Source organism: Solanum pennellii, chromosome 10, assembly GCF_001406875.1.
Source record: "Solanum pennellii chromosome 10, SPENNV200".
Taxonomy (NCBI): domain Eukaryota; kingdom Viridiplantae; phylum Streptophyta; class Magnoliopsida; order Solanales; family Solanaceae; genus Solanum; species Solanum pennellii.
The window spans coordinates 5,736,909-5,762,924 of record NC_028646.1 but is presented as its reverse complement, the minus strand read 5'-3'; the positions used below and the strand labels follow the sequence as shown (position 1 = coordinate 5,762,924).

General features: G+C 36.7%; 3 protein-coding genes across 11 annotated transcripts; 2 read left to right on the top strand and 1 right to left on the bottom strand.

Moving 5' to 3' along the window:
- Positions 1–486: 486 nt before the first annotated feature.
- On the top strand, positions 487–9,891 carry LOC107032671 (kinesin-like protein KIN-14T). The gene is made up of 11 exons (XM_015234249.2): positions 487–696; positions 775–858; positions 978–1,133; positions 2,577–2,683; positions 3,162–3,346; positions 3,600–3,761; positions 4,598–4,813; positions 4,950–4,987; positions 6,594–6,721; positions 7,924–9,271; positions 9,431–9,891. The coding sequence occupies exons 1-11, from the start codon at positions 606–608 to the stop codon at positions 9,544–9,546; spliced, it is 2,631 nt and encodes an 876-aa protein (XP_015089735.1). The 5' UTR covers positions 487–605; the 3' UTR covers positions 9,547–9,891.
- LOC107031944 (pentatricopeptide repeat-containing protein At5g56310-like) lies at positions 2,409–14,893 on the bottom strand. Of its 9 annotated transcripts, XM_015233462.2 has the most exons (7): positions 13,004–14,893; positions 12,649–12,739; positions 7,849–7,899; positions 7,338–7,423; positions 5,965–6,155; positions 5,464–5,556; positions 2,409–2,695 (listed from the first exon to the last, which is right to left on the bottom strand). In XM_015233462.2, the coding sequence occupies exon 1, from the start codon at positions 14,797–14,799 to the stop codon at positions 13,111–13,113; it is 1,689 nt and encodes a 562-aa protein (XP_015088948.1). In that variant the 5' UTR covers positions 14,800–14,893; the 3' UTR covers positions 2,409–2,695; positions 5,464–5,556; positions 5,965–6,155; positions 7,338–7,423; positions 7,849–7,899; positions 12,649–12,739; positions 13,004–13,110. The 9 variants fall into 9 exon arrangements, with proteins under 9 accessions (XP_015088948.1, XP_027768387.1, XP_027768389.1 ...); XM_027912586.1 differs by having other exon boundaries at positions 5,965–7,423; XM_027912588.1 differs by having other exon boundaries at positions 2,409–2,692; positions 5,965–7,423.
- Positions 14,894–19,783: 4,890 nt separating this feature from the next.
- Positions 19,784–21,310, top strand: LOC107032670. The gene is made up of 3 exons (XM_015234247.1): positions 19,784–20,516; positions 20,646–20,895; positions 21,076–21,310. Exons 1-3 carry the CDS (start codon positions 19,784–19,786, stop codon positions 21,308–21,310), a joined length of 1,218 nt encoding a protein of 405 aa, XP_015089733.1.
- Positions 21,311–26,016: the final 4,706 nt, after the last annotated feature.

The following is a 26,016-nucleotide window of genomic DNA, read 5'->3' as shown; positions in this document are numbered from 1 at the left end:
TTTTTATTAATGAGTTTAAGTCTTCCGCATTACTTTCTGTTGATATTATATTGAAATGTTAGGGTTTAGATTGGTTGGTTCGCTCACATAGGAGGGTAAGTGTGGGTGCCAGTCGCGGCTCGGTTTTGGGTCGTGACATTTACTTCATCTATTTCATTTACTTCAAGGTTTTCCTTTAATTTTTGTTTTATATCATTTATTTCATTAGTTAACTCGAATTCTTTTTCTTTTTGTTTTTCTTTTTGTTTAATTTCATATAATAATTTTAACTTAGCTAATTCTTGTTCTAACTATTATATAAAAGGAAAGGGGAGTAACATTTACTACGTTTTGTGAATTATATCTCTCTTGGTCAATCATACATTTGAGCAATGCTTTTTTTTTTTTTGTTAAGAAGCCAAAATTCAAACACGTTATTATTGACAGCTGAAAATAAATGTAGTGTGTTGATGGAGATGACATTAATTATTTATGTAAAGGGTGTTGCTAGCTATGATCAGCAATTAATATAATTGAAGTTAGAAGATGGTAATAATGAGAGATCCCTTAATTCTTCTCTCATGGGAATGAAAACATAGCTAACTTGTAAGTGGGTGGATTCAATAATGAAGGCCCTGCAACCACAACTACAACTACCAGATGACAATAAGACATATGTTAATAGTAAGAATGAGGCTGCCATTTCAGATATTAAAGGTAAATTCATCGATGCATCAAATCTAGATTAGATTTTAGCTGTATAACGTTGTAACATACACATAACATGCATATCAGGTGAACTTGAAGTATTATATGATTGCATTAAGAAACTTAACGTACAGAGGAGGCAGGTTCTTAACGATCTCTTCGACTTGAAAGGTTAGTCCACTTATTTATTCAAACAAATTTCAATGCAGGATAACAAAGTCAAGTCCTTCATTGTATAAAGCAATGATCATGTTAAAAATGTTAGATGTAATTTATTTAGAAAAACACAGGTAATATTCGAGTATTTTGTCGGATAAGACCCATAAGCATTGGCAATCAAAAGTCAGTTGAAGCTTTGGATTCAAATCAAATGCTCATAAATTTGGTTGACAATAAGTCTAAAATTTATAGCTTTGACAAGGTTTTCCATCCTTCTTCCTCACAAGGTATATACTCTCTTTTAATATTACATTTATATCAACTAAACTGAAACCTCTTTCTCAATTCCATTGTTGCATCACTATACTTTCTTTCGTTACATCTTTATTAATTTACCACCTCCTGCTTTGGTAATATAAATCATTTTTATTTTAAAATAAAAGCATTCTCTCTAGCAACTATCATTACTAAATAAATTGTCATATAATTATACAAAATTACCTTATAAAGTTATATTTCTTTTATTTTATTTGTAATAGAATAGAAAATTTACTTAATTATGAATATATTACTTAGTGTCTGATTCTCTCTAAACCATTTTTTTATAATAGCCATTTATTATAGCAATTTGTTCTTGGTAAAACTACTCCTATATTTAACAATCCGCTTCAAATTTTTGTGTGATAATATTTTGTATAGCAACAGAATATTAAAATATTTATCATAGTCAACATTCATACTCTTTCTGTTTTTTGGTTAAGTTGGTTAATTTTTTTTTCTTTGTACACAAAATCATTAAACTATTCTTTTCTTTATACAATTAGCTAAATGACATATATAGTAACATATTTTTTTTACAAATATCGTGACCATTAAAAAGTTAAACCTGTATTTGAGAATGCGTTTCAATTTTATAAGTGCTCAAATCAATTTTGTCTCCTCCATATTAGAATAATTTTTATGACAATAATTTTTTATGAGGATGTTGTTACTGACAATCCTCATTGTCTTTCTATTTCTCTGGTTTACAAAATAATTTTGATAGAAAATGTGAAAATTCTCACCTACGTTCTTCTGGGTGAAATCAGAAATCCTAGGAACATTTATGACCATTTGAAATTCGAGCCAATTTAAAGTAAAATTAAGGTTAGAATCTCAAAATCACACAAAGCACAGAAAACAAATCACACAATTAAGTTAAGGACAACAGCAAAATCACACTTAAAAAGTTAATCAACTTATATTGAAGGTAAGCGTGTATGCTGCAGCAAGATAAAAGAAACCCCAAAATGTAAATAATCTACTAGTTTTATAGATTAAAATATAAAAACATAAAAAAAAAATAAAGAGGATGACTCCTAGAATTACTTGGATGATATTGTTCGACTATTCCTTAGCATCCTTTTGAATCATGACAAAAAGGGATGAACATTCATAGAATAAGACAGTTTTTTCCTTCATTTGAAGTTGGGGACAAGTGCTCTTAATGGTTTTAAATAAATAAATAAAAAACCTTCATCTAGCTGTATTATTACTGAGCTAGTACTCAATTTGTGGAAAAGAAAAACGAAACATTGTTTTCAATTTAATGAACCAATCCAGGACATATACAAAGTGTCATATTTTCTTCAATTCTGATGATAAAAGAAACTGAATATTGCAAATAACACAAAATGCAAATAGCTTCTCTGGTTCATTATGCAAACCTGAATGTTGGTTTCTTATGGCAGGTGAGGTGTTTTCAGAAATAGAACCAATTATCAAGTCCGCGCTGGATGGCTATAACGCCTGCATATTTGCTTATGGACAGACGGGCACAGGGAAAACATTCACAATGGCACACATCCTACTGTTTTAACAAGCAAAAAAAAAATCTTATCAAAAATATATTACTTAAACCATGTTTGGTTTTCAGAAATCAGAATATATAAACTACTATTACAATCTTAAGTTATGCGGAGTTCAATTTCAGAAACCGAATGTTATATTACTTTATACCATGTAGAGAGTGGAATATGATACATCAACCAGAGCATCTACAAACAAGAATGCCCTTAACTTAGGTAAACAAGAAATTATGCATTAGTATTCACTGCATAACAATCACTATGAACTATTATTCATCACACAAACAACTCATAACCAAATTGAATACGCAACCGCTTCTTAGGATTACTCAACTTACAGCACAGTTAAATGAGAACCAGTCAGCAAAATTAGCAGGTGGATTTCACCTAGAGAGTTTATTATAAAATTTTGGAAAGTATTTGGTTGCATTATCTAAGTACAACGTTTTCGGTAACTATGCCTACCAGGAAGGCACAGAGGAGTTTCCAGGGGTTGTGCCCCGTGCGATTGAGGCACTTTTTAAGCACGCTGCGGACAGTAACCATGCATTTCTCTTCAATTTCAGTATGCTGGAGATATACATGGGCTATTTAAAAGATCTCCTCACCCCACATAGTCAGACTACAAAGTCAATCTTCCCTTTACCACCATGGTAAGTCACAGAACTAACTTGTGAATTTGTTGTTTGATTGCACAGCTTGCATGCTTTACTGACACTGCAGGTCACCATTCCTAGTGTTTATTGTTGACAGAAATAGCAAGCTGATGCAAGTTCTTGCGTCAACTTGCTATTCCTGTCAAATGAACCTAGTCTACTTTACGATCAACACTTCATTCTGGTCCACTTCCTACTTTCGGGACGAGGTTAGCTACTTTCTCATGTAAATTATAATTTTTGCGTGCAGTCTTTCAATACAAACACATCCCAATGGAGAAACCGAGATTGAAAACCTTGTGACCATCCAAGTAAATGACATGAACCAAGCCATGAGACTGTACAAGTTAGGATGTGGTTTCAGATCCACTGCTTCCACAAATTCGAACCGAACATCAAGCAGATCTCATTGGTAAACCAATTCGTTTTTTATATAAAAATGTTAAGTAGAAAGATTATTAACTTTTATCTAGTCCAGCTAAATGACTATTGTTGAAGTGTGCAACTATCTCATCTAAAAGCTTAAGCTGTTAGAGAGAGCACACATTTATTATTAATTGTATTCTCAACACGCTCCCTCACGTGCGAGTCTGATTCATTTTAATGGGTCAAGCACGTGAAAATTCTATTTGATATGGGTGGCCGTGAGATTCAGTCGCAGGATCTGTGTCTACTCTAGTATTATATTAAATAAGGTCTTGGACCTAACTCACACCCCAAAAACTAGCTCAAAGGGAGGAGGATTATTTGTTTTGTTCTTTTCTTCTTGTACAACAGAATTTTTTAAATAGTTCTCCACAATGCTTGCCATTCAGTTATAAATTCTCAAACTGCACTAGGTGACAATAATCAGTTCTATAGACCTAATTTTACATGGTACCATAGCAGGACTTGTCTCACCCAATGTTGGGCCCTCGAAATTAAAATTGTTCGTGCACCAAATGCTAAACACTGGGCGTGAGGTAGGGTATTGAAGAATGACAAAAGTCTCACATTAACGGTTATTGAGATGGGTGGACTCCTAATCAGACTTGGGCAATCCTCCTCCCTTTGAGCTAGCTTTTGGGGTGTAATTTAGGCCTGAAACCTAATTCAACAACTATGATTAGAAACACGAACCTAATAAAGAGATGTCTATGTAGCTATATTGAATCTGTTCCAGGTTTTGAAGGATAATTCTGAACAATATAGATCACAGATCTCAAAGGTGTCAAAACTCTAAACAAGTTCGCTGTCTGCTCCATACAGCATGATTCGCATATATATTTCCAGCATTAGTGCTGGTAAATGGAGAAGGTTAACAAACAAACTGTGGATGGTCGACCTTGGAGGAAGTGAACGTGTCCTAAAAACAAAAGCACTGGGGAGAAGATTTGAAGAGGGAAAAGCAATTAATCTCTCACTTTCTTCCCTTGGAGATGTCATCCATGCCCTCCAAAGTAAAAAGCGACACATACCTTACAGGTAACTCAACAAATATGGCATTAGATACCAGTACCTGACTCAAGGAATCAAGTGGATGCGAATCCAAGACAAATAAATATAGAAGGTTCACCATTAGCTCAAAGCTGATCCTGATCCTAATGTTTACTGTTGACAGGAATAGCAAGCTGACGCAAGTTCTTAAAGATTCCCTAGGTAAGCATGTATCTTAGCTGAATGTTTATATGTCAGACTGTTTGACCTATGCTTAGTCCCTATGTTTTTTTGCATGTTACCTGCAAGTTGGGATTAAATATGAAACTGAAATGGGTACACTACCTTACACTATTACACATTAGTTTCTTCAAGTAAAAGATACTGATGGCTTAATATAACATTTTCATTCAAATTCTTCATTGACAAAAACAGAACACTTATATTGCTGGTCCCACATCCAGTGATGCTTATGGTAGAAACTTAACATGAAATAACCAAAAAGAAGAAGGAAGTACAGAAAACTTTATTGGCAACAGAGAGGCATACTCGAGTGGATCGTATGCTCAAGTGAAGGAAAGCGAAGAATTCAAATGAAGTGAGTTTAAATATGCTACTGGAGGAGTGGTAAAAATGTAAAAAGATTTTACATTTAATTAAGCTGCTTAATGAATGTCAAACTGAAACAGGAGACCTACTTTAGTTTGAGCTTCTTCACCATCGATCTCTGAAGCAGCATAATAGAAGCTCTGACCTATAGCTAGAGTCAAACAATACCCTGCATTCACGGACTGAAACAAAAACGACATCATGCTCTGAAGTAAAGCACATCAAAGAGTCGCAAATATTCACTATTAGACTTCTTCATACGTCTAGCGTAACTTATGTAGTATGACTAAGACTTTATGGGAGTTGTTTAATCGATCTCCTGGCCTTTCTTGTGGACATCATTTTCCTAGACGGTGAGAAAAAAGGAAAGAACGGAAGTGCTGAAAATGAATTAGAAATGGGACAAAGGAGACAGCAATAACTGAACACTTTCAGTGATTTGCGTTTTTTTTTCCAGCTGTTTTAGACTTTTAGCGAGCTTAAGGAATTCGACAATGTGGATTAAAATACTAGAATTAAACATAGGCTTGGTATGCAATACCATCCTCTACCACATAACCGATTCAATCAAAAAAATTGTAAAACCATACCTTTTCTCAGTCTAACCTTGCTGTAAGTGCAGCTCGTAGGATGGCAAAGAGGTAAGTGGAAAACTCAACATTCAATCTTAGAGGACAGAGAGATTGAAATGCTTGTACATACATATGTCTACATATGTTCTTGTTGGTCTTCATTGCATATTAGAAGCAGAAACCAGTAGCATGAGCCTAAGAAGGGAGACCTATGGACCAGCATCAGTCAGTAGGTTAAAATATCATTGAGAAATGTACAACGCGTGGAAATAGAACACCCCAATTTCTTTGATGTTCCTGGTTGTTCTAGTAACTTGAACCAAGTAAATTCTTATCTTGTTAAATATTTTTTATACTCATTGGACTGCCAACAAATGTTTTTCATATGCAGCATGCAGCATTTAGAAATTATGCTTGTGAGTCACATGGACACTTTCCATTTATCACTTAACATGCAAAATCTAGACTAGTAGAAAATTTCACATTTTCTTCACTCCGTTTTAGTATGATCACACCAATTATGCCAGACATTTCGAATTTATCACTTCACATGCAAAATCTAGACAAGTAGATGACATTTTCTTCAGTCCTATTTAGTAAAGTCACACAAATAATGCCAGAATTTCATGTGCTTTCTTAATATCCAGGTGATGATTCTAAAACACTAATGCTGGTTCCTGTTAGTCCCCATGAAGGAGATTTGTGCGAGACATTGTGTACATTAAATTTTGCAACACGAGCCAAACGGGTTCAATTAAGAAACGAAGAATCAACAGTAAGTCACTGAAACAATCAACTGAGCCTAATACTGGTAATCATGCAACTACTTATATTATTATGACATACAACATATATCCTTTTTTTGAGAATGACACAACATCTCTCTTTTCATTTCTTATCATGTAATTGATTGGTTATTACTAGTTCAATATGTTGTCCTGATTGTCCAAAAGTACTGGAAAATTCCAATATGATGTACATCAACTTCAGTACAAAAATACTTGCTGAAATCACAACCACAAACAACCTTGGTAGGAATGTGAAATATAGTCATTTAATAATGGCATGGAGTCATCGATACAAATAAGATCTTTTACTGATTCAAATTTCAACCACAGAAGTGAGTAGACTAACATCTTCATAATCCATATGCATACCGTGAGTACATTTGGCTCCACCTGATCTCATACTGAAACTGCTACACAGGGAAGATGCTTATTTGATCATTTTATGTTTTCAGTACACCCCTTTTTTCTGGGCTAAGTTATTTTTCTAAGACCGTAAGGCCTATAGAACATTTGAGTAAGGTGAGATGATAAATTTAACAGGAATTGAACAGCACATTAGGAAACAGATGGTTAGGAGCTAATGTTAGTTGAAATGAGAGATACCGAAGTTAAAGTTGAACTGAAGGCGCTTTGACTTGGTATTTAACTTGTATGAAAGATAAGTTGCAGCTCTTCTAGATTGGACGGACCTACGTGATTCGAAAGTGTTGCATAAACATAAGAGGGAAAACCATTAGGAACGTATATGGTCCTAACAAGTTGAAGTTATTAAGACAAAGCCTTTTAGGGAGAAAAAGGGAGATGATTAAAACTAGAGATAATTTAACAATCTTTGTGCTAATGAATAACATGTTGCCATTCTCAAAAAAATAAGTTAGTGATTATAAAACAACAATTTAGTTAAAAAAAATTGATTTTTTATTTTTTTTTGCCATAATAATGTTCTTAGCTTCAAGCAGGAAAGTAAAAAAATATACACACTCATGACACAAGCACAAGAGGAATTTCCTGATATACATAAATGATTAACTCTTTATACATGATATGCCATTATGAAGACATAATTAACATTTAACGGCTTGTTCATCCAAAAGATAAGGTTTGGCTGTCTTACCTCGGAATCCAGATGCAAACTTCCTGCTCTTTCATCACTGCTTCTCTATTTCTACAATGACATGTTCAATTACAGGAAGTTAAGGCAGAAAAGGAAGTTGCAATAAATAATCTGCTGCAGAAGATGAACCAAATTGAGTACAACCGCAATGATGTCACACAGGAAATCAAGAAGCTGAATGAGAAACTAGGAAAGCTTACAATAATATCGCCACCCTCTTTAACTGAACTATTGGGTCTCTCAGAAGTATGCATTGAAGGGTTAGGGTCTAACATGAGATTTCAGAAAGATAGTGTCACATCTACCCCTTTAGCAGACTTCCCTAGATTCATGAGGCCTACTGTTTGTAGCCGAAGTAAATCAGGAAATGCTGGAGTAGAATTCCAAGCCTTAAAAAGTAGATCCTCGCTTCCTCCTAGAAAAGGGAAAGGATCCACTCACTGTGCCAAGTCTATGGATTTCCCTATAGAAGGAGCATCAGAATGCTACTCAGAGAGCAGTGTTTCCAAAACTAGCTGCCTTATCAGTCCAACTACGAAATTCAGTGCGGATAATGAGAAAGAATTCAGCGAAGACACATCTGATAGTGACACTAAGGTGACAGTTTTTGCAAAACAACATCTATCAGAAAGAGGTTCTATACACAAAAAGTTTAATTTGAGACTCAGCAAAAAGAACCACGCAAATACAATGGAAAGAGTATCAACCCAAAACCACTCAAAGGTTGATAATTGGCTTCAACTGCACAAATGTGCAGCAAATATAAACAATTCCACTCATAAGAACAAAAGAATTCTTGCGATACCAATTCCAGAGAATAAAGCACGGGTCAGGGGCAGAATTGTGGCAGATTTACATGAAGAAAAGGTCCCAGGCAAGGGGTTGAGAACAAGAAACACGAAGCATAGAGATGCAAAATTAGTTGATATGGAGAATCATTTGAGCTCCGAGTTAGAAGAAGTCAATGTGTCTCATGCAGTTTTGAAGCACTTTATCGCTTATGAGAAGTCATATTCTGCATGTCCAGCCTGCAATATTGATGCAATAACTCTGAATGGAACACAAGGTCAAGTACTCAAGTCAACATTTGAGGTCAGTGGACCTGCTGATTTGAATGATCTTAAACTGATCATGCCAGACATTGCATATCAAGAGACATATAATATCTCAGCATCTAAGGTCAACAGCCTTAGCATAGGCCTGATAGAGAGTCCCTCTAGCTCAAAGAAGAAACCAAACTACGAAGAAATGCATGATATGGAAGAAAGTAACTTAGAGAATATGCATGTCCCTGGATGTGTTAGAGAAGGAACAAAGCCCTGCCACTATGACTTAAGATCTCCCAGCGCTTTGTCCATTTGCAAATCAAATCAAATGGATTATTACCTTGTTCCCAAACCACTAGACAACAGCAGAACTGGAGGTAAGATTTTTGAGAAAAACCATCTTTACTTGTTCTGAGTCAGTATAAAGTCTTTTGCGATAAACAAGAAAAAGGAGATTGCCTTCTTAGTTTTTAACTTCAGCATAATCTAAGTCTATGTTCACTGTCTTATGAATTTTTCAAATTGCATCTTCACAGGGTTCCTTAGCCTTTTGAAACCAAAAGTACACATCTTATATAGCAGCGCTCTTGCCGCATTGGGATTTGCAAGCCTAGGTCTTGGGCATGACTTCTTCTATGCTTTGACTCTCTAAACAACTGACCTATGACATGCCAGACATGATGCACATTTGGAGTTTTCCTTTCAAAAACTAGGTACCAAGTGATGCTGTATTTCATCCAAGAGATAAAGATAGATGTTCATTGGCTACTAGGCAACCGTGAGAGGTTATAATCTCGTTCCCAAGCTCAAATTGTTCATAATGCAGGAATTACATATGGAAGGTAACAAGGTCTCAACATGTGTAATGGTGGTTCCTTTAAGTGCCATCTCATGACTCTCCAAATCAGGGTGAAAGGTCACCATATGTACACGTACCAAATATTTAATCCCATGAGTTAAACAGTAAATTCAACTCTTTAGAACGTTAGATGTTTTCCGAGATGCATCTTACTATTTTGTTTTAGTATTCTTAAAGTATTGAAGATACCAAAAAGAAAGGAAAAAAGTCCTAATTTGTCCCTCAACAAGTTACTTTTGTTTTATTATACCTCCATTAGAAGTTGGCAACAAAAACCCCTCGTCGTTACGCATACACCCTTATTCTGTATGATAGTTTAGTTTGCTAATATTATCAAAGCTGGAGCTGCATAACTACCAGGTGTGAGGACATGTGGAAAACAATACTCGTTGACCCTTACATGAATTTCACCTAAATCTCAAAAAGAAATCTAGCCTAAGGTAGACCAAATCTTCTATTAACTTTAAATAATACATTCAACAACAAGCTATGTGCATCTAACTAGATAATGCAAACTAGAGTTTCATGAAATTAAGGTAAACTATAACAGTGCAGAAGTAGTATGTAACAGAGATCAGCAAGTTGTGTATACGAAAAATTTAAGCAAAGTTAACAAGAATTCCAGATAAAAAAATAGTGCCCGGACCAAGAGACATGTCAAGGACTGCATTTGGTTTGTTCAACCTGAGTCACTGAGAAGTGCTAAATGACTTGTTCCTGACCATACCCAAAAACTGAGAAGGTTGAAACTCGGAAGCTCACTCCTTTAATGGAAAAATACGTAGACAGCCCCTTAAAGTTCTCATCTCTTTTCATGTAGACACCTCAACTGAAGTATTCACCTATTAACACTTTAGCCTCAGTCAATATGTGCATATTAAACACAGTGTGCTGGTATGGCATGCTGCATTTTACCCCTTTCTGTAGTGTACTAAGGGCCTATTTAGATGGGCTTATAAAAAGTAACTTATAAGTCAAAGTTAAAAGTCATAAGTAGATGCGTTATGGACGGCGAAAGGTGAAAAGGTTCTGGTGAGGCACTCGCCTTTTTGAAGTGTGGTGGCAATTAATACCAAAATTTTAAATATTTAATTGCATATATAAATAGTCGAATCTCAATAGCAATAACAAATTACCCAATATTTCAATTCAAAACCTGAAAATAGATAGTACATACTAAAAGTCTAGAACTTGAATGAAAAAAAAAGAACAAAAGTCAAAACGCTGAGAAAAAAACAAGGTAGAAGTACTCTAAAGTCTGAAAAAGAAGAAGGAAAAAGAAACAGAGGAAGGAGAAAATAGAAGAAATCTGAAGAAGAGAAGAAGAAGAAGAAATTAGAAGAAGAAAAGAAGAAATATGTATTGATTGGACTTTGGAGTCGCCGGATAAGTCCGGCCGGTTGCCGGAGAAGTCTAGCTGAGCCGACTGGTTGGAGCCGTAGTTGTAGTCTATGAGTGCAACTAAGCAAATTTAGAAAGATAATCCTAAAATTACCTTTTGACTTTTAAAACCCTAAATTGGTCGCTTTATTTTAAGATAATACAGAAGGCGATGCCTTTGTTGCCTTAATCGCCTCTCGCCTTTGTCACCATGGCGTCGCCTTTTGAAGATCGCCTCGCCACAAAGCTTAGGCGATGAAGGTTCTCCTCGCCTCGCCTCGCCTCACCTCTCGCCACTGGCGATGAGGCGACCACCTTTCACAACACATGTAGATGTACCCTACTTTCGACTTTTCACTTATTTTAAAGCTTTTTTGGCCTAAAAGTGGGAGCTTAAATGTACTTTATAATCATTCCAAACACCTCAAAAAATATATATACTTAAAAGTCAAAAGCACCCAAAAATAAGTTAATCTAAACGGGAACTAAATGACTTTTTAGAATCTAAGTTTCATTTTTACTTGAAGTTAGTTCTGTTTCTGTCACCAGATTCTCATTGGAAATCTCCGAAGCACCATAGACTGCTTCGAACTGCTTCCAACTGATTAACTCCCAAGAAAGATGACATTCTTATTATTGGATTAGAATTATCATTGACACAGAACATCACACTTTTACATCATTCTTCCTATGACCTTTAACCATAAAAGTAAAATGGAAACTTCGACTACGTATTGACAATAATAAAATTACAAACCAATCTTCACAAAATCATAGGTTTCTCTGGACATCTCAAGATGTCAGTTTCTGCATATGCAACTACCATTGAGAAACTCAATATTCATTCCAGAATCATCGAAACTCCATGGATTCTTCCGACGAAAACCTTGTTAAAACCCTTTTAAGAAACCCATCAATTCACAGCTGGAAAAGATGCAGCTCTATTTTACCGTTAATCATGGTGATTTCTGGTTGTAACTTAAAGGGTACGGCAATATATCGGGCTGTCTGTAATCTTTATCTTCTGCTACTCAACATGGTATACGGGTGATAGTTCAGATGGATGGACAACTAAATCTGAGGTTACCAATTAAAAGAGTGGTAAAGAGGGATAAGAGCCATAATGATTACTATTGATGTTGAAGTAATGAATATTCTTGGGGTTCTTTGCGCTGTACTAGAGTCTTTGTCAAAGGACAGTTCCATTCCAGGGAGATTGTTCAGTGAAATTCAAAGCAAAAGCAAAGATGGGCATCATTCACTCGCGAGAAACCTTGTCCGCTTTCAAATTACACGTGTCAGGGGAAGTGGATAGAGTGAAAAGCAATGAGGATCCATCTGCTAAGCTGGAGAAATGGAGCAAATACAATACAGAGGAATAATGGCTAAGAGTATTTGGTCGGAAGTCAATATTTCGGGGGGAAATTTGAACTTTTGCCATAAAATTGCAATGTAGTTTATAGATCATTTTAATAAAAAATGATAACTAGAGCACTAAGAGAAAGAAAACCATACAAAGGAAGACCCGTGACAACAGCTTCACTAGATTTAGATGGAATATTCACTTTGAGAGCTCACAAAATGCATTGGTAAATACTTCCTGCCACTGTAAACCATGAAAAATCAACAACCAGGTGGAACTTAATTCAAAAAAAAATAAAAAATTGTAACCTACAAGCATGATTTGTCACTAACTTAGTGAATCTAGCTAACTTGGTACCTGTCACCAATAGAAGATTCGAAGTGGGGGTTCGGAACAGAAGAAGCAAGAATAAATGGTATTAATTTGATTTACATAATACATCCTGTTTTTTCTAATGTCAAGTGCTATGAAGAATCTTAAACTGTGCTATTTTTAAGTCCTACTTACTTCACATGCAGGTAAACTTAAAGCTGCTCAACGTTAGCTGATTTATTCTCTGAAGCTTGAGGTCCTTGAAACAATCAGTGAAGTCATGCAAAATCCTACCCCTTGTCTTATAAGTGGTCCTCTTGAGGGCTATCAGCATCAACCAGCTCTACATATTCCCAATATTCATGCAGTATCGTCTTTGACGCCCTGTTTAGGTGTGATAGAACTCTGTATATTCTCTCACATTGAGGATGTGATCTGTCTCCTGAATAGAAATAATAAATTTTATCTTTCACTTTGATGAAGCTACCGCCTGGCGACTTTTGGACTCCTGTGTCCCTCATGATCTTTCTTGCTACCCTAGCTTCACTCCACCTACCAAGAGCAGCATATGTATTGGACACAAGGGAATAATTTCCACTATTATGTGGTTCAACTTCAGTTAGATGCTGCAGAGCATGCTCCCCAAGTTCAACATGACCTTGGTTCCTGGCTGCAGCAAGAAGTGATCCCCAAATTGCTGCATTTGCTTCAAACGGCATCATTTTAACCATATTTGCAGCCTCATCGAGATAACCAGCACGCCCAAAAAGATCAACCATGCAACCATAGTGTCTGATGTCAGGACTAATACCATGTTTTTCTTCCATTGTCTTAAAATACAATCTGCCTTCCTCCACGAGTCCTGCATGGCTACATGCAGATAATAGTGCTATAAAGGTGACACTGTTTGGCCTAATTCCAACCACTTCCATCCGAGAAAACATGTTAATTGCTTCTCTTCCATATCCATTGACAGCCAATGCAGAAATCACTGTTGACCAAGTAACACCACTCCTAATTTCCATGCTTTCAAACAATTCTACTGCCTTCTTTACATTTCCTGATTTCGCATACATATCAATAAGTGTATTGTTAAGAGATACAGTTCTACGAAACCTGTGTTTTATAATATAACTATGGATCCATTCACCCAACTCATGCTCACCCAAGTGGGCACAAGCTGAAAGTGCAACTAACATGGTTACTTCATCAGGCTTAGCACTAACCTTCACACTCATCATTTTCCTGAAGACACCTATAGCCTGAGAAAACTGATTCCCCTGAGTGTAGCCCGCAATGATGGTAGTCCAAGAAACCACATTCTTCTCCAGCATATTAACAAACAGGTACTTGGCGGTGTCCATATCATGAGCCTTAACATAACCCGCTATCATGGCATTCCACAAGCTCACATCTTTGTTACGTATTTCATCAAACACCTTACGTGCATCAGAAATGCACCCAAAAGAAGAATATATCCGTACAAGGGACGTTGCTACATGTACATCATTGTTCAATCCAGTTAAAATAGCTTCACAATGAATTTGCGTAGAGGTGATGAGACAAGTTACAGCATTCAACACAAAAGGGATAGAGTAAGTATCATGATATAAGCCAATGGCTCGAGCTTGTTTATAAAGGCAAATTGCATCATTAGATAAATGTTGTTGTCTAGAGAAAATACTGATCAAAGTATTGTAAAGATATATGTTTGGATTTGGGTTGGAATTGAAAATTGAATATGCATAGCTGACAAAGCCAAGGGCGGAACATGTGTGAAAGAATTGGCTGAGAATGAAGTTGTCTTCATCTAAAGCACGATGTAGCATGAAGCCATGAGTTTGATAAATGTGAGTTTCGTTGCAACATTTTTTAAGCAAAGGTAAAAATGTGTCTTCTAATACAAGACTGGATTTGTGGTAGTTGTAATGGGGATGATAGAAGTTGGGTTTTAGTAGAAAATTAACAAGTTTAGAGGATGGCCACAACATTTGCTGGGGATTTGTGGTAGTTGTAATGGGAGTTGGATTTTAGTAGAGTATGAACAAGTTTTGAGGATGGCCTACAAAATAGCCGCAACATTTGCTTTTATAAAAAATGTGTCCTCAGCAATTATATTGTCAAAGAAGGTCAATAATGGGTTCACCCGTTATAATAGGTGTGATATTTGTACAAACAACTTATAGTTCTCCTAGGTTTTAAGGAAATTTTGATCAAATAAGCATTTCATCAAAATTCATCATAGTTCTCCTAGATAATTCACATTTTGATTTGATGAGCTAGAAATTCATCTGTCATATAAATTGGCACAAAGGGAGTAACATATATCAAGACAAAATTACGTAAAAAGTATTATAAATCACAATAATTAACAACTTAAAGTATCAATAAAAGGAACATAAACAAAATTTTGAACTCTCGAAATTCCGTCTCATCTATAAATTGGAACCAAAAGAGTAACACATATTATGTTCAAAACAAATTTTTGTAAGCGCTGAAAATTACTATAAATCACAACAACTAATATTCGCAACAAATTTTCGCAAGTGGTGAAAATTAATTACAAGCAAAATAAAATGCGATTTTTATTAATGAATCTTGTGAGTACAGTTCGGGTGTTCTCATGTTCTTCTCTCCTAAACTTCTCCGTGATTCGAGAGACTTCAATAGCGTATTTTCTGAAATGTAGAAAGATGTAGACCTCCTTGAGATGTATTTGATCTTCACGAACGTCGGGTAATACTTCATCGTTATAAGTCGATCTCGGGGAGGAACTCCGTTGATCACTCGTTTGAAGAATTATGTAGTTGATGTTGTACCTTTCTCCAATTGCAGAGTTTTATTCATCCCTTAGAATGTCATGTGCATCGTCTTTTTATAGTTGTCTAGGGGGTGGACAAGAATGTTTATGATTGGCCAAAGGATGACATTTTGACACTTGGAGGATTGTGATTGATTTTTGCACTTGATTGGGACTACCACCTCATTTGAACACATGACACCGCCTTATTGGTCTTTGATACCTAGTCACTATGAAATGTGATGTGAATTTGGGCTTCAAGGTGAAATGAACCTTAGATTCGAATTTAATAAAATAACTTTATTTATTTGTAAAACCCAAATTAATAATTCAATCCAAATGAGCATGAATTTATTTTATATTTCATATGAATTTAATCCAATAATATTTATGTGTTTACAAATGCCTTTTACTTTGATACTTGTCGACGTGCAGGCTTGACGAAGTTTTGCGATGAGAGATCAAGTACATATGAATGTGTTTTCATTTTTTTTGAGACTTGTCAACGTGTGGATTTGCCGAATTCGACGGCGAGAGTTTAAGTCTTTATGAATGCATTGTTGAGACTTCAAGAGTATTTGCAGTTGTAGGGGGTGGAAAAATGCTTATGATTTGTCAGAGGATGTTATTTTGACACTTGGTGGATTGTGATTAGTTCTTGCACTTGATTGAAACTACCACCTCATTTGGACACGTGGTGCCGCCTTGTTGGTCATGAATGCTTACTCAGTGTGACACATGACATGCGTTTGTGCTTCAAGGAGAAATGGACCTTGTATTTGAATGTAATAAAATGACTTCATTTATTTGTAGCCAAAATTAATCATTCAATCCAAATGAGCATGGATTTAATTCAAATTTAGTATGAATTCAATCCAATAAAATTTATATGTCTAACGAACAACTTAAAATATCTAAAAAGTTAACTCCAAATTTCATCTTATTCGTAAAAAGATTCCGTAAGCACCAATAATTAACTGCAAGCAGAATAAATAAAACAAAAATGTGATTTTTATTGATGAATCTTGTGAGTACAATTATGTTGTTCTCTTATTCTTCTTTTCAAATTTCTCCGTGTTTTGAGGAATGTCACTAACGTATTTTTCAAATGTAGGATAATGTAAACCTCCTTGAGATGTGTTTGATCTCCAAAAACATCGGGAAGCAATTTGTTGTTTCATGTCGATATACGAAAATAACTCCATTGACCACTCATTTGAAGAGCTAGTATTTGATCTCCAGAAACGTTGGGGAGCAATTTGTCGTTTCAAGTCGATCTTCGAGTAGAACTTTGTTGACCACTCCTTCAAAGAGATATGTAGATGATGTGGTAGCTTTCTCCGACGCTTGCTCTAATGCTTGTTGAAGTCTTTTGTAGAATTCCATCAGAATGTCATGTTCGTCCCGTATTTATAGTTGAAAGAGGTGGACAATGTTGCTTAAGTTGGCAAAACGATGTCATTTGGACATTTGACGGATTGTGATTGGTTCTTGCATTTGACTGAGACTACCACCTCATTTGGACATGTGGCGTCACCTTATTGTCTTGGATGTCTAGTCACCCTGACATGTGGTATGAGTTTGGGTGTCAAGGTGAAATAGACGGTGGACATGAATTTGTTAAAAATGGACTTATTTATTTGTAAAGCTCAAATTAATCATTCAACCCAAATAACAAGAATTTAGTCCAAATTTTGTATGAATTAAATCTAATAAAATTTGTGTGTCTATAGATGCCTCTACTTCAAGCCTTGTCGTACTGTAGGTTTTCCGACACTAGATTGAGAGACCTCAAGTATTATGAATTCAACAACATCACTCTTAAGACATTTGCTTGACTCGATTTCTTGCTATGAGACAAGTTGTATGTTAAGGTCATGTGCAACTCCATTTCGATATGCTCGTAAGGACTCTTATTATTTTAATCCACCCGAGGGACGATATGGAGGACTCCCGAGAGAGGGACAAACAAATCAACCAGACTGTATCAATTTTGAGCTCTTTTTAGTAGTGGAACATCAAACTTTTATCTTAGTTTATTTATGTATTATAATATCTCCTTTGTCCATTTCATAATCATTATTGTGCTAATATAGTACGCGGCTTATTGATATGATTGAAGCTATATCTACTTCATGGTGTTTGTGGAATATGATGAAAGAAATACTCCATAGCTTTCTTGACTGATTCAGATCACCGCTGATTGTATGTTTTATGTCTGACCGATAGATATGACGCCCAATATTTATTTAGCTATGAATTAGTGAGTTTTCACATTTGATGAAATAACTTAGATAAGAGATTTATCAATGATAATAGTTATTTACGGACTAATACAGTGATGGAAATTAATATTGAAATACATTGTAACCTTTCTGAGATGACATATATAGAAATTAAAAAAATATTTGTGAATTATTATGACATAAAAATTATGCTAATGCACGGCACGAAGTGCGAACATATTTACTAGTACTTAAATAGAACTAGAGCATTATGTCTGAAAGTGAAGGCAACTTTCTAAAGAAATTCAAAGCAGGGGAAGGCATTCTATCCCTAAATATGGGATGGCGGAGGTAGTAGAAACCAAAGGCCATAGACACCATTTTAGATGGTACTAAGAATAAAATGAATGCCACGACAAAGCACAGCCCAATAAATATCCCTGTGGCTCGAGGGTCACGCCAAGTTACCAATGCTTGCACTCTCTCCCCTTGTGTTGCGAAATCTCCCAAGATTGTCTGAACTCGTTCCCCAAGCATGCGCAGTTTATCATATCTGGCTCGTACCAATTCATTAGGTCTAGTGCAAGGAAATGTATCAAACTCTTCATCAAGCTCATCTCTATCTAGTGACTCTGCCAGTGAGATCTTTGGATCAAAGTGGGGTAAAGTATCTCGAGATCTGAACCTGTACTTCCAGGCACCAATCAGAAACACATAGAAGGCAAATGTAGGTATGATCAGGTCAGGAAACCACACGAGCATCACCAAAAGTGCATGGACAAGTAAAGTTGCAGTCGGATTCTTCCAGCCACGTGTGTCATCCACCCATTTGACAATGTCAATTACCCCAGCTATGACATCAATGATCCTGAACCAATTTGCACGGACTTTTCTCATGCTGAATGAATGTAAATCAGCATCAAGCATGTAAGTCACAACCTCACGCCTAAGAGGCGGCTCTGATCTTGACAAGTGGCTCGCTACTATTTTGATAGCTGCAATCCTTAAACTATCCTGTTGAACCATGTCAAGGGGCTTTACATGATGCATCATGGGCAGCAATGGTTGCGAATAGACATGTGTTATTTGTAGTTTTGATGATTTGACAAACTTAGGGACCTTGTAAAGGTACCAGGTTTCTTACTTGAGTATTGCAGGTTTCTTACTTGAGTATTGCAGATGAAACAAACCCAGGGACCTAGTAGAGGTACCAGGCTCTCATGATGACGAGCCAGTTGACTGCCAGCTGGAGCGGTACAGAAAGTAGGTGCACACTTCCCGATGGCGTCAGAAAGTGTGACTTTTTCAACCAATGGCAAAGAGGTTTAGGAAAGTGACTTGTCCATATAAAAGGCACTTTCCTAAACATTTTTGGCAGTTTTTTCAACTTGAGAGAAACCTCTTCAAGAACATTTGCAAAGGCTTCTAGAAAACAAAGGCAGAATTATTCCAAGAACAACAACAATCTCTGGAGCTTTTCGTGTAGTTGTTTAGGAATACATTCTCTTGTTCTTAAACTATAAACTATTCCTGAATCTATAAAGGAATTAGTGTGTAGTGTTAAAAGTCTAGGTTGTCCAAGTGGGATAGCTTAGTGGGTAGATAGTTTTCTACTTAGGCTTGTTAAGCAATAGGGACTATTGCTTAAACGTGAGATCAAAAACTTTTTCTCACATTTGGTGTAATCGTGTTTTACTTTTGCTTTTGAAGATTAGTCAAAACGATTTAAAATCCTGTGAGACAGGTCGTGGTTTTACTCCCTTAAGCAAGGAGGTTTCCATGTAAAATCATCGTGTTGATTTTACTGCATTTAACTTTCTGGTTTTATTCATTAGTGTAGTAAGGGACCTGGTCCATTACTTGTTAAGTGAAGGCATATATTCTATCAAGTAGTATCAGAGCAGGCACTATCTATTTGGTTAACACCAAGGAAGTGATATTTGCTCTAAAATGGCAGCTCCACTTAACCTCGAAGAAGGTCAGTCGTCGACAAGACCTCCCCGTTTCAATGGACATTTCTACAGTTGGTGGAAAGTTAGAATGCACAATTACCTCATGGCTGAAGACAGTGAGTTATGGGATATTGTACTGGATGGACCATTCGTTCCAACGATAGAAGAAAATGATGGAGAGAAGACAAATCTTGTTCCAAAGCCTAAACAGAAATATGACGAAGCTGACAGAAAAAAGATTGAAAAAGGTTTCAAAGCTAAAAATCTTCTTGTCTGTGGGATAGGACCTAATGAGTACAACAGAGTGTCAGCTTGTGAGTCTGCTAAGGAAATTTGGGACTGTTTGAAGACTACACATGAAGGAACTGAACAAGTCAAAGAATCTAAGATTGACATACTTACCTCACGGTATGAGAACTTCAAAATGAAGGAAGGAGAAACAATACATGACATGTTCACCAAGTTGTCTTCCATTACAAATGAGCTGCGAAGTCTGGGTGAACCTATAAGCATGACCAAACAAGTCAGAAAAGTGCTTCAAATTCTTCCAAAGTCTTGGGAAAGCAAGGTGGATGCCATTACAGAAGCCAAGGATTTGAAGGTGCTGACTATGGATGCTTTGATTGGTAATCTGAAGACACATGAGATGAATCGAAATTACAATTTGTCAAAGAAGGAAGACAAGAAGGACAAGTCATTGATGCTGAAGTACAAATCAGATGAAGATTCAAGTGATGATGATATGGCATATCTCATCAGCAGATTTCAAAAAATTGTGAGGAAAAATAAAGTTTATAAAAGAGGAACAAATGGTACTCGAAATGCTGCTCAAGGTGATACTTGCTACAAGTGCTGAAAAGCTGGGCACTTCATCAGAGAGTGTCCTTTGCTCAAGAATGAAAACAAGGAACATCAAAAACCAAGAAGTGACAAAGAGAATAGAAGGGACCTGGTACTCGGCAAGAGAGATCGAAAAGCTGCTGCAGATTTAGTTGTCAAAAAGGCTCTTGCTGCATGGGGTGATTCCTCAAGTTATTCAGAAGACCCTGATGAGCCAAAAGATGTGTCCATGGTTGCTGTACATGAGGAGGAAACTGTCTTCAATGAAATGTTTGCTCTCATGGCTCACACAGAAAATGAAGAAGAGGACAATCAGGCAACTCTTCTAGATATGAAAAATGACTTGGATAAATATTCTCTTAAAAAGTTGAGAACTTCGGCAAAAGTCATGATTGATTTTGTGATAGAGTTAACATCTGAAAGAGACACCATGAATGCTGAACTTGACAGTTTAACTGAAAACAAAGTTAAACTTGAAGAGAAAATGTCAAGAATGGTGTCTCTAGAGTCAAATAACTCTGAACTTAAGAACCAGTTGAACCAGATTACTGAAGAAGCTGAATGGAATGTCAATGGTTTGCAAGCTGAAATTCAAGAAAAATTGAAAAACTCTGAGAAAAAACTTGGTTTGTCGCTTGAAAAGAGTAACAAATTAGAACAGGATATTGTCAAACTTAAGGAATAACTTGAAAAATCCCTTAAGTGGACAAAATCCTCAAAGTTACTGTCAAATGCAACAAATCAGAGTAATTTCAATAAGAAAGGACTAGGAAGTTTGAACATCACTCCTCCTTATAATCCTCATAGTAAGTATGTGTTTATGTCTGACAATCTGCTATGTCTTCACTGTGGTAAGAATGGACATTTAAAGGGTGAGTGTTCTAGCTGGAGAAACTTCTGTGAAAGGCTCTCTAATTATGCTGAAAGGAAAAATTTACCAAAAGAGAGATCTGGTCCTCCAAAGCATGTTTCAACTCACAGATTTTCAAAGAAAAAATCTGTCCCTGCTCCCATGTCCTTTGTTAGAAAACTTCAAAATCTACCCTATTGGACTAAATACAATCTAATCACTCCTTTGTCTGCCTTCTGGGAACTCAAATTGAAATGGGTTCCAAGCTAAACAAGTGATCATTGATGCAGGTGAGTGAGAGGAGCAGCAGTCAATGTTGGTATATGGACAGTGGATGCTCTAAGCATATGACTGGTGATGTAAAAAACTTCCTCTCACTCAAGACACTTCAAGGAGGAGGTGTCTCTTTTGGTGACGGAAAGAAGGGGTACATTTTGGGAGTTGGCAAAGTAGGAAGATCTCTTGAAGATTCAATTGACAATGTGTATCATGTGATGGGTTGAAGTACAGCTTGTTAAGTGTGTCACAAATCTGTGATAAAGGAAATGAGGTCAAGTTTACTTCTGAGAAATGCACTGTGGTGAGTCTAACTACAAACAAGGTAATTCTCACTGCACACAAAAGTAAAAATATGTATCTGGCAAACTTAGAAACGTCTCATGGAGATGACCTAACATGTCTTAGTGCTCAGAATGAGAATGTTGATCTTTGGCATCGTAGGCTGGGGCATGTGAGCTCATCTTTATTGAACAAATTGATTTCTAAGGACCTGGTCCGAGGTCTGCCCAAGCTGAAGTNAAAGTTTGCTGAAAATAAAATCTGTGAAGCCTGTGTTAAAGGAAAGCAAATCAGATCATCCTTTAAGCCCAAAAAGCAAGTAACATCATCAAGAACTCTAGAGCTGCTTCATATGGACTTGTGTGGACCCTTGAAAGTTCAAAGCAGAAATGGAAAGAAGTACATTTTGGTGATTGTTGATGATTACTCAAGATACACTTGGACAAAATTCTTGAGATCAAAGGCAGACACAGCTGAAGAGTTGGTGGTATTTTTCAAAATGATTCAAACCAAATTGAATCAAGTCATTTGCAGCATTCGATCTGATCATGGTACTGAGTTTGAGAACTCAACACTTGATATATTCTGCATGGAGAATGGTATGAGTCATAATTTTTCTGCTCCAAGGACTCCTTAACAAAATGGAGTAGTGGAAAGGAAAAATAGAACCTTGGTGAACATTGCCAGAACTATGATTATTGAATCAAATCTTCCTCAAAATTTCTGGGCTGAAGCTGTTAATACAGCTTGTCATGTTACCAACAGGTGTCTAATAAGAGCTGTTTTAAATAAGACCCCCTATGAGCTGCTCAACAACAGAAAGCCTATGCTGAGCTATTTTAGAGCTTTTGGATGCAGATGTTTTGTGCTAAATAATGGAAAGGATGATCTGGGAAAATTCGATCCTAGAAGTTTGTTGGATATTCTTCATCAAGCAAGGCTTACAGAATATTCAACAAACGAACTCAATGCATTGAAGAAAGCATCCATGTTGTTTTTGATGAAGATGTAAGCTTGAAGAATGATGGATCAAATGATCATGATGATGTGATGAAACTGTTCAAATCAAAGAAGACTGAAGGAGGTGAAACTGATGCAGATCAACAACTGAAAAATGACTGTGATGATCAGAATCATAGTCTACCTGAAGAGGCTGTTGAGGTTGAAAAAGATGATAGGGTACCTGGTACTACTCAAAATTCCAGCGAGAGTACATCAGACTCCCCAGAAAATGAAGTCACCCTTGATGAAGAAGAACATGCTGATCAGCTCAATCAGTCTGCACCAAGATCATGATGGAAACATAGTTCATCACATCCTCTTGATAATCTCATTTCTCCTCTGAATTCTGGAATTCATACTAGATCAAAAACAAGAAATCTAGTTGCATTCTCAGCATTCATATCATCTATTGAACCCAAGAATGTGAAAGAAGCATTAAGTGATGCAGACTGGATCAATTCTATGCAAGAAGAACTTCATCAGTTTGAAAGAAGCAAGGTATGGTACCTGGTTCCTCGACCTGAAGGCAGAACAGTAATAGGAACTAGATGGGTTTTCAGAAACAAGCTTGATGAAAATGGAGTGATTACTAGAAATAAGCCCAGATTGGTGGTGCAACGATACAATCAAGAAGAGGGAATAGACTATGATGAGACATTTGCACCTATTGCCAGAATGGAGGCTATTAGAATTTTAATAGCTTTTGCTGCATTCATGGGGTTCAAACTGTATCAAATGGATGTAAAGAGTGCATTTTTGAATGGAGATCTCAAGGAAGAGGTGTTTGTCAAGCAACCTCCTGGCTTTGAAGATGCAGAGCTACCAGATCATGTGTTTAGATTGAATAAGGCACTGTATGGTCTGAAGCAGGATCCAAGAGCATGGTATGAAAGGCTGTCAAAGTTCCTGCTGAAGAATGGTTTCAAAAGAGGCAAGATAGACAATACTTTATTTTTATTAAAAAGAGAACAAGAATTGCTTATCATTCAAGTTTATGTGGATGACATAATTTTTGGAGCTACTTCAGAACATCTGTGTGAAGAATTCTCATCACTAATGGGAAGGGAGTTTGAAATGAGCATGATGGGTGAATTAACATTCTTCCTGGGTCTGCAAATCAAGCAATCATCAAATGGTATTTCAATTTGTCAGGAGAAGTACATTAAGGAGCTCCTGAAGAAATTCAATATGGTTGATTCTAAACCTATTGATACTTCTATGGGAACAAATTCCAAGCTTGTAATAGAGAAATCTGATCCTCTTGTGAATCAAACAATGTACAGGGGAATCATTGGATCCTTGTTGTATCTGACTGCTAGCAGACCTGACATTGTTTATAGTGTTGGAATGTGTGCCAGATTTCAAGCATGTCCTCGTGATTCACACTTGAAGGCTGCAAAACGTATTCTCAGATACTTGAAGAAGACAGGGGACCTGGTTCTCTTCTATCCAGCAGGTGACACTTTTGATCTAGTTGGTTTTGCAGATGCTGATTTTGCTGGGTATCAAGTTGACAGGAAGAGTACCTCTGTAATGGCTCATTTCCTTGGATCATCACTTATCTCCTGGGGTACCAAGAAGCAGAACTCTGTGGCTCTCTCAACTGCTGAAGCTGAATATGTAGCTGCTGCAGCCTGTTGTTCTCAGTTGCTGTGGATCAGGCAACACTTGGAAGATTTTGGGATTCACATCAAAGCTATTCCTCTTATGTGTGCTAATACTAGTGTTGTTAGTATGGGAAAGAATCATGTCCATCATAAGAGAACAAAGCATATTGATGTCAGATATCACTTTTTGAGAGATAATGTTGAGAAGGGAAACATTGTGCTCACATATTGTCCAACGGAGGAACAAATTGCAGACATCTTCACCAAAGCTCTTAGCAAGGATCAATTTGAGAGAAATCGGTTGAAGTTGGGCATGTTAATCTCCAAGTGATGTTCTTAGCTCTCAACAGTTGAACTCCCTTGAGGGCTAAAATTGCAGTGCAGGTATCCTGTGTGTAAACATTTAAATATCTGAACAAGATCCTTTTTGTACCTTTTGTAGGTATACTATCAGCAAGGATCTGCTTAGCAAAGGAAGAAACTAGAACAACTGAGGAATGAGATTTAACTGTGCTATGGTACCTGGTGCCTATTCAGGTTAGCATTTATACATTAAATTGAAACTGAAAATATGACCGTTGATAATGCCACGTGTCAGTCATCGGTTACTCTGACCGTTTGTCCCATCGTTTCTTTTCCAATCGACACATCCAATCAAGGACCTGGCACCTTTTCACGCCTTTTTAAAAGGCCATTTACTCCTTTTTGAAACCCTCATCTGTCTATTAACTTCTTCCTGTTCACGAAGGGTTTTAGCAAAAGCTTAAAAAGGCAAAATTTGTTTCCTTCTTCTTCTCTTCACCGTTCAAAGAAACCTTCTCCTCGTGTGAAAAATATGTCTTCTCCTTCATCCTCTTCCAAACAAATGTTAGACGCTCTTAGTGAAATAGAGCCTCTTGCCTTCTACTCTCCAACCACTACACAAGCTGGACTCAATCCCCCTTCCAGTTCTCAACAAGACATTCCTGATAACCCTTTCTACACCATAGATCTAAACAGTTCAGTTGTGCCTACCAGACCTGGTCCGTTTCAAGACATGTTGCCAGACAATCTCTTTGAAGGATATTTACCAAAACATAAAGCTTCTTAATCCAACATACTGGCAGCGACTGAGGAATTAGTGGTTGAAAGCTTGGCTAGAATGCGGGAAGAAGCCATGGCGGAGCAAACGGAAGTCTTGGAAAGGGACGAGGTAAGAACAACACAACCTATCTTTGATAAAACCCCTGATATAGGCAGGTATTCCTCTTCTTCCTCTGACTCTGGAAGTGAGGAGGAGCCCTTGAGATGGAAGGTTGAGATACGAGAGAAGGAGATTTATAGAAAGGGAAAAGAAAAGGTTGTAGAGGAGACAGTTAGGAGACGGCCTACTAC

Coding starts and splice junctions, on each gene's coding strand:
- LOC107031944 (XM_027912586.1), bottom strand. CDS start 14,799: ATGTTGTGGCCATCCTCTAAACTTGTTAATTTTCTACTAAAACCCAAC.
- LOC107032671 (XM_015234249.2), top strand. CDS start 606: ATGAAGGCCCTGCAACCACAACTACAACTACCAGATGACAATAAGACA. Junction 697..774: donor TGCCATTTCAGATATTAAAG/GTAAATTCATCG, acceptor CATGCATATCAG/GTGAACTTGAAGTATTATAT. Junction 3,347..3,599: donor ATCTTCCCTTTACCACCATG/GTAAGTCACAGA, acceptor TTTTGCGTGCAG/TCTTTCAATACAAACACATC.
- LOC107032670 (XM_015234247.1), top strand. CDS start 19,784: ATGGCAGCTCCACTTAACCTCGAAGAAGGTCAGTCGTCGACAAGACCT. Junction 20,517..20,645: donor CAAATCAGATGAAGATTCAA/GTGATGATGATA, acceptor AGTGCTGAAAAG/CTGGGCACTTCATCAGAGAG. Junction 20,896..21,075: donor GAAACTGTCTTCAATGAAAT/GTTTGCTCTCAT, acceptor TGAACTTGACAG/TTTAACTGAAAACAAAGTTA.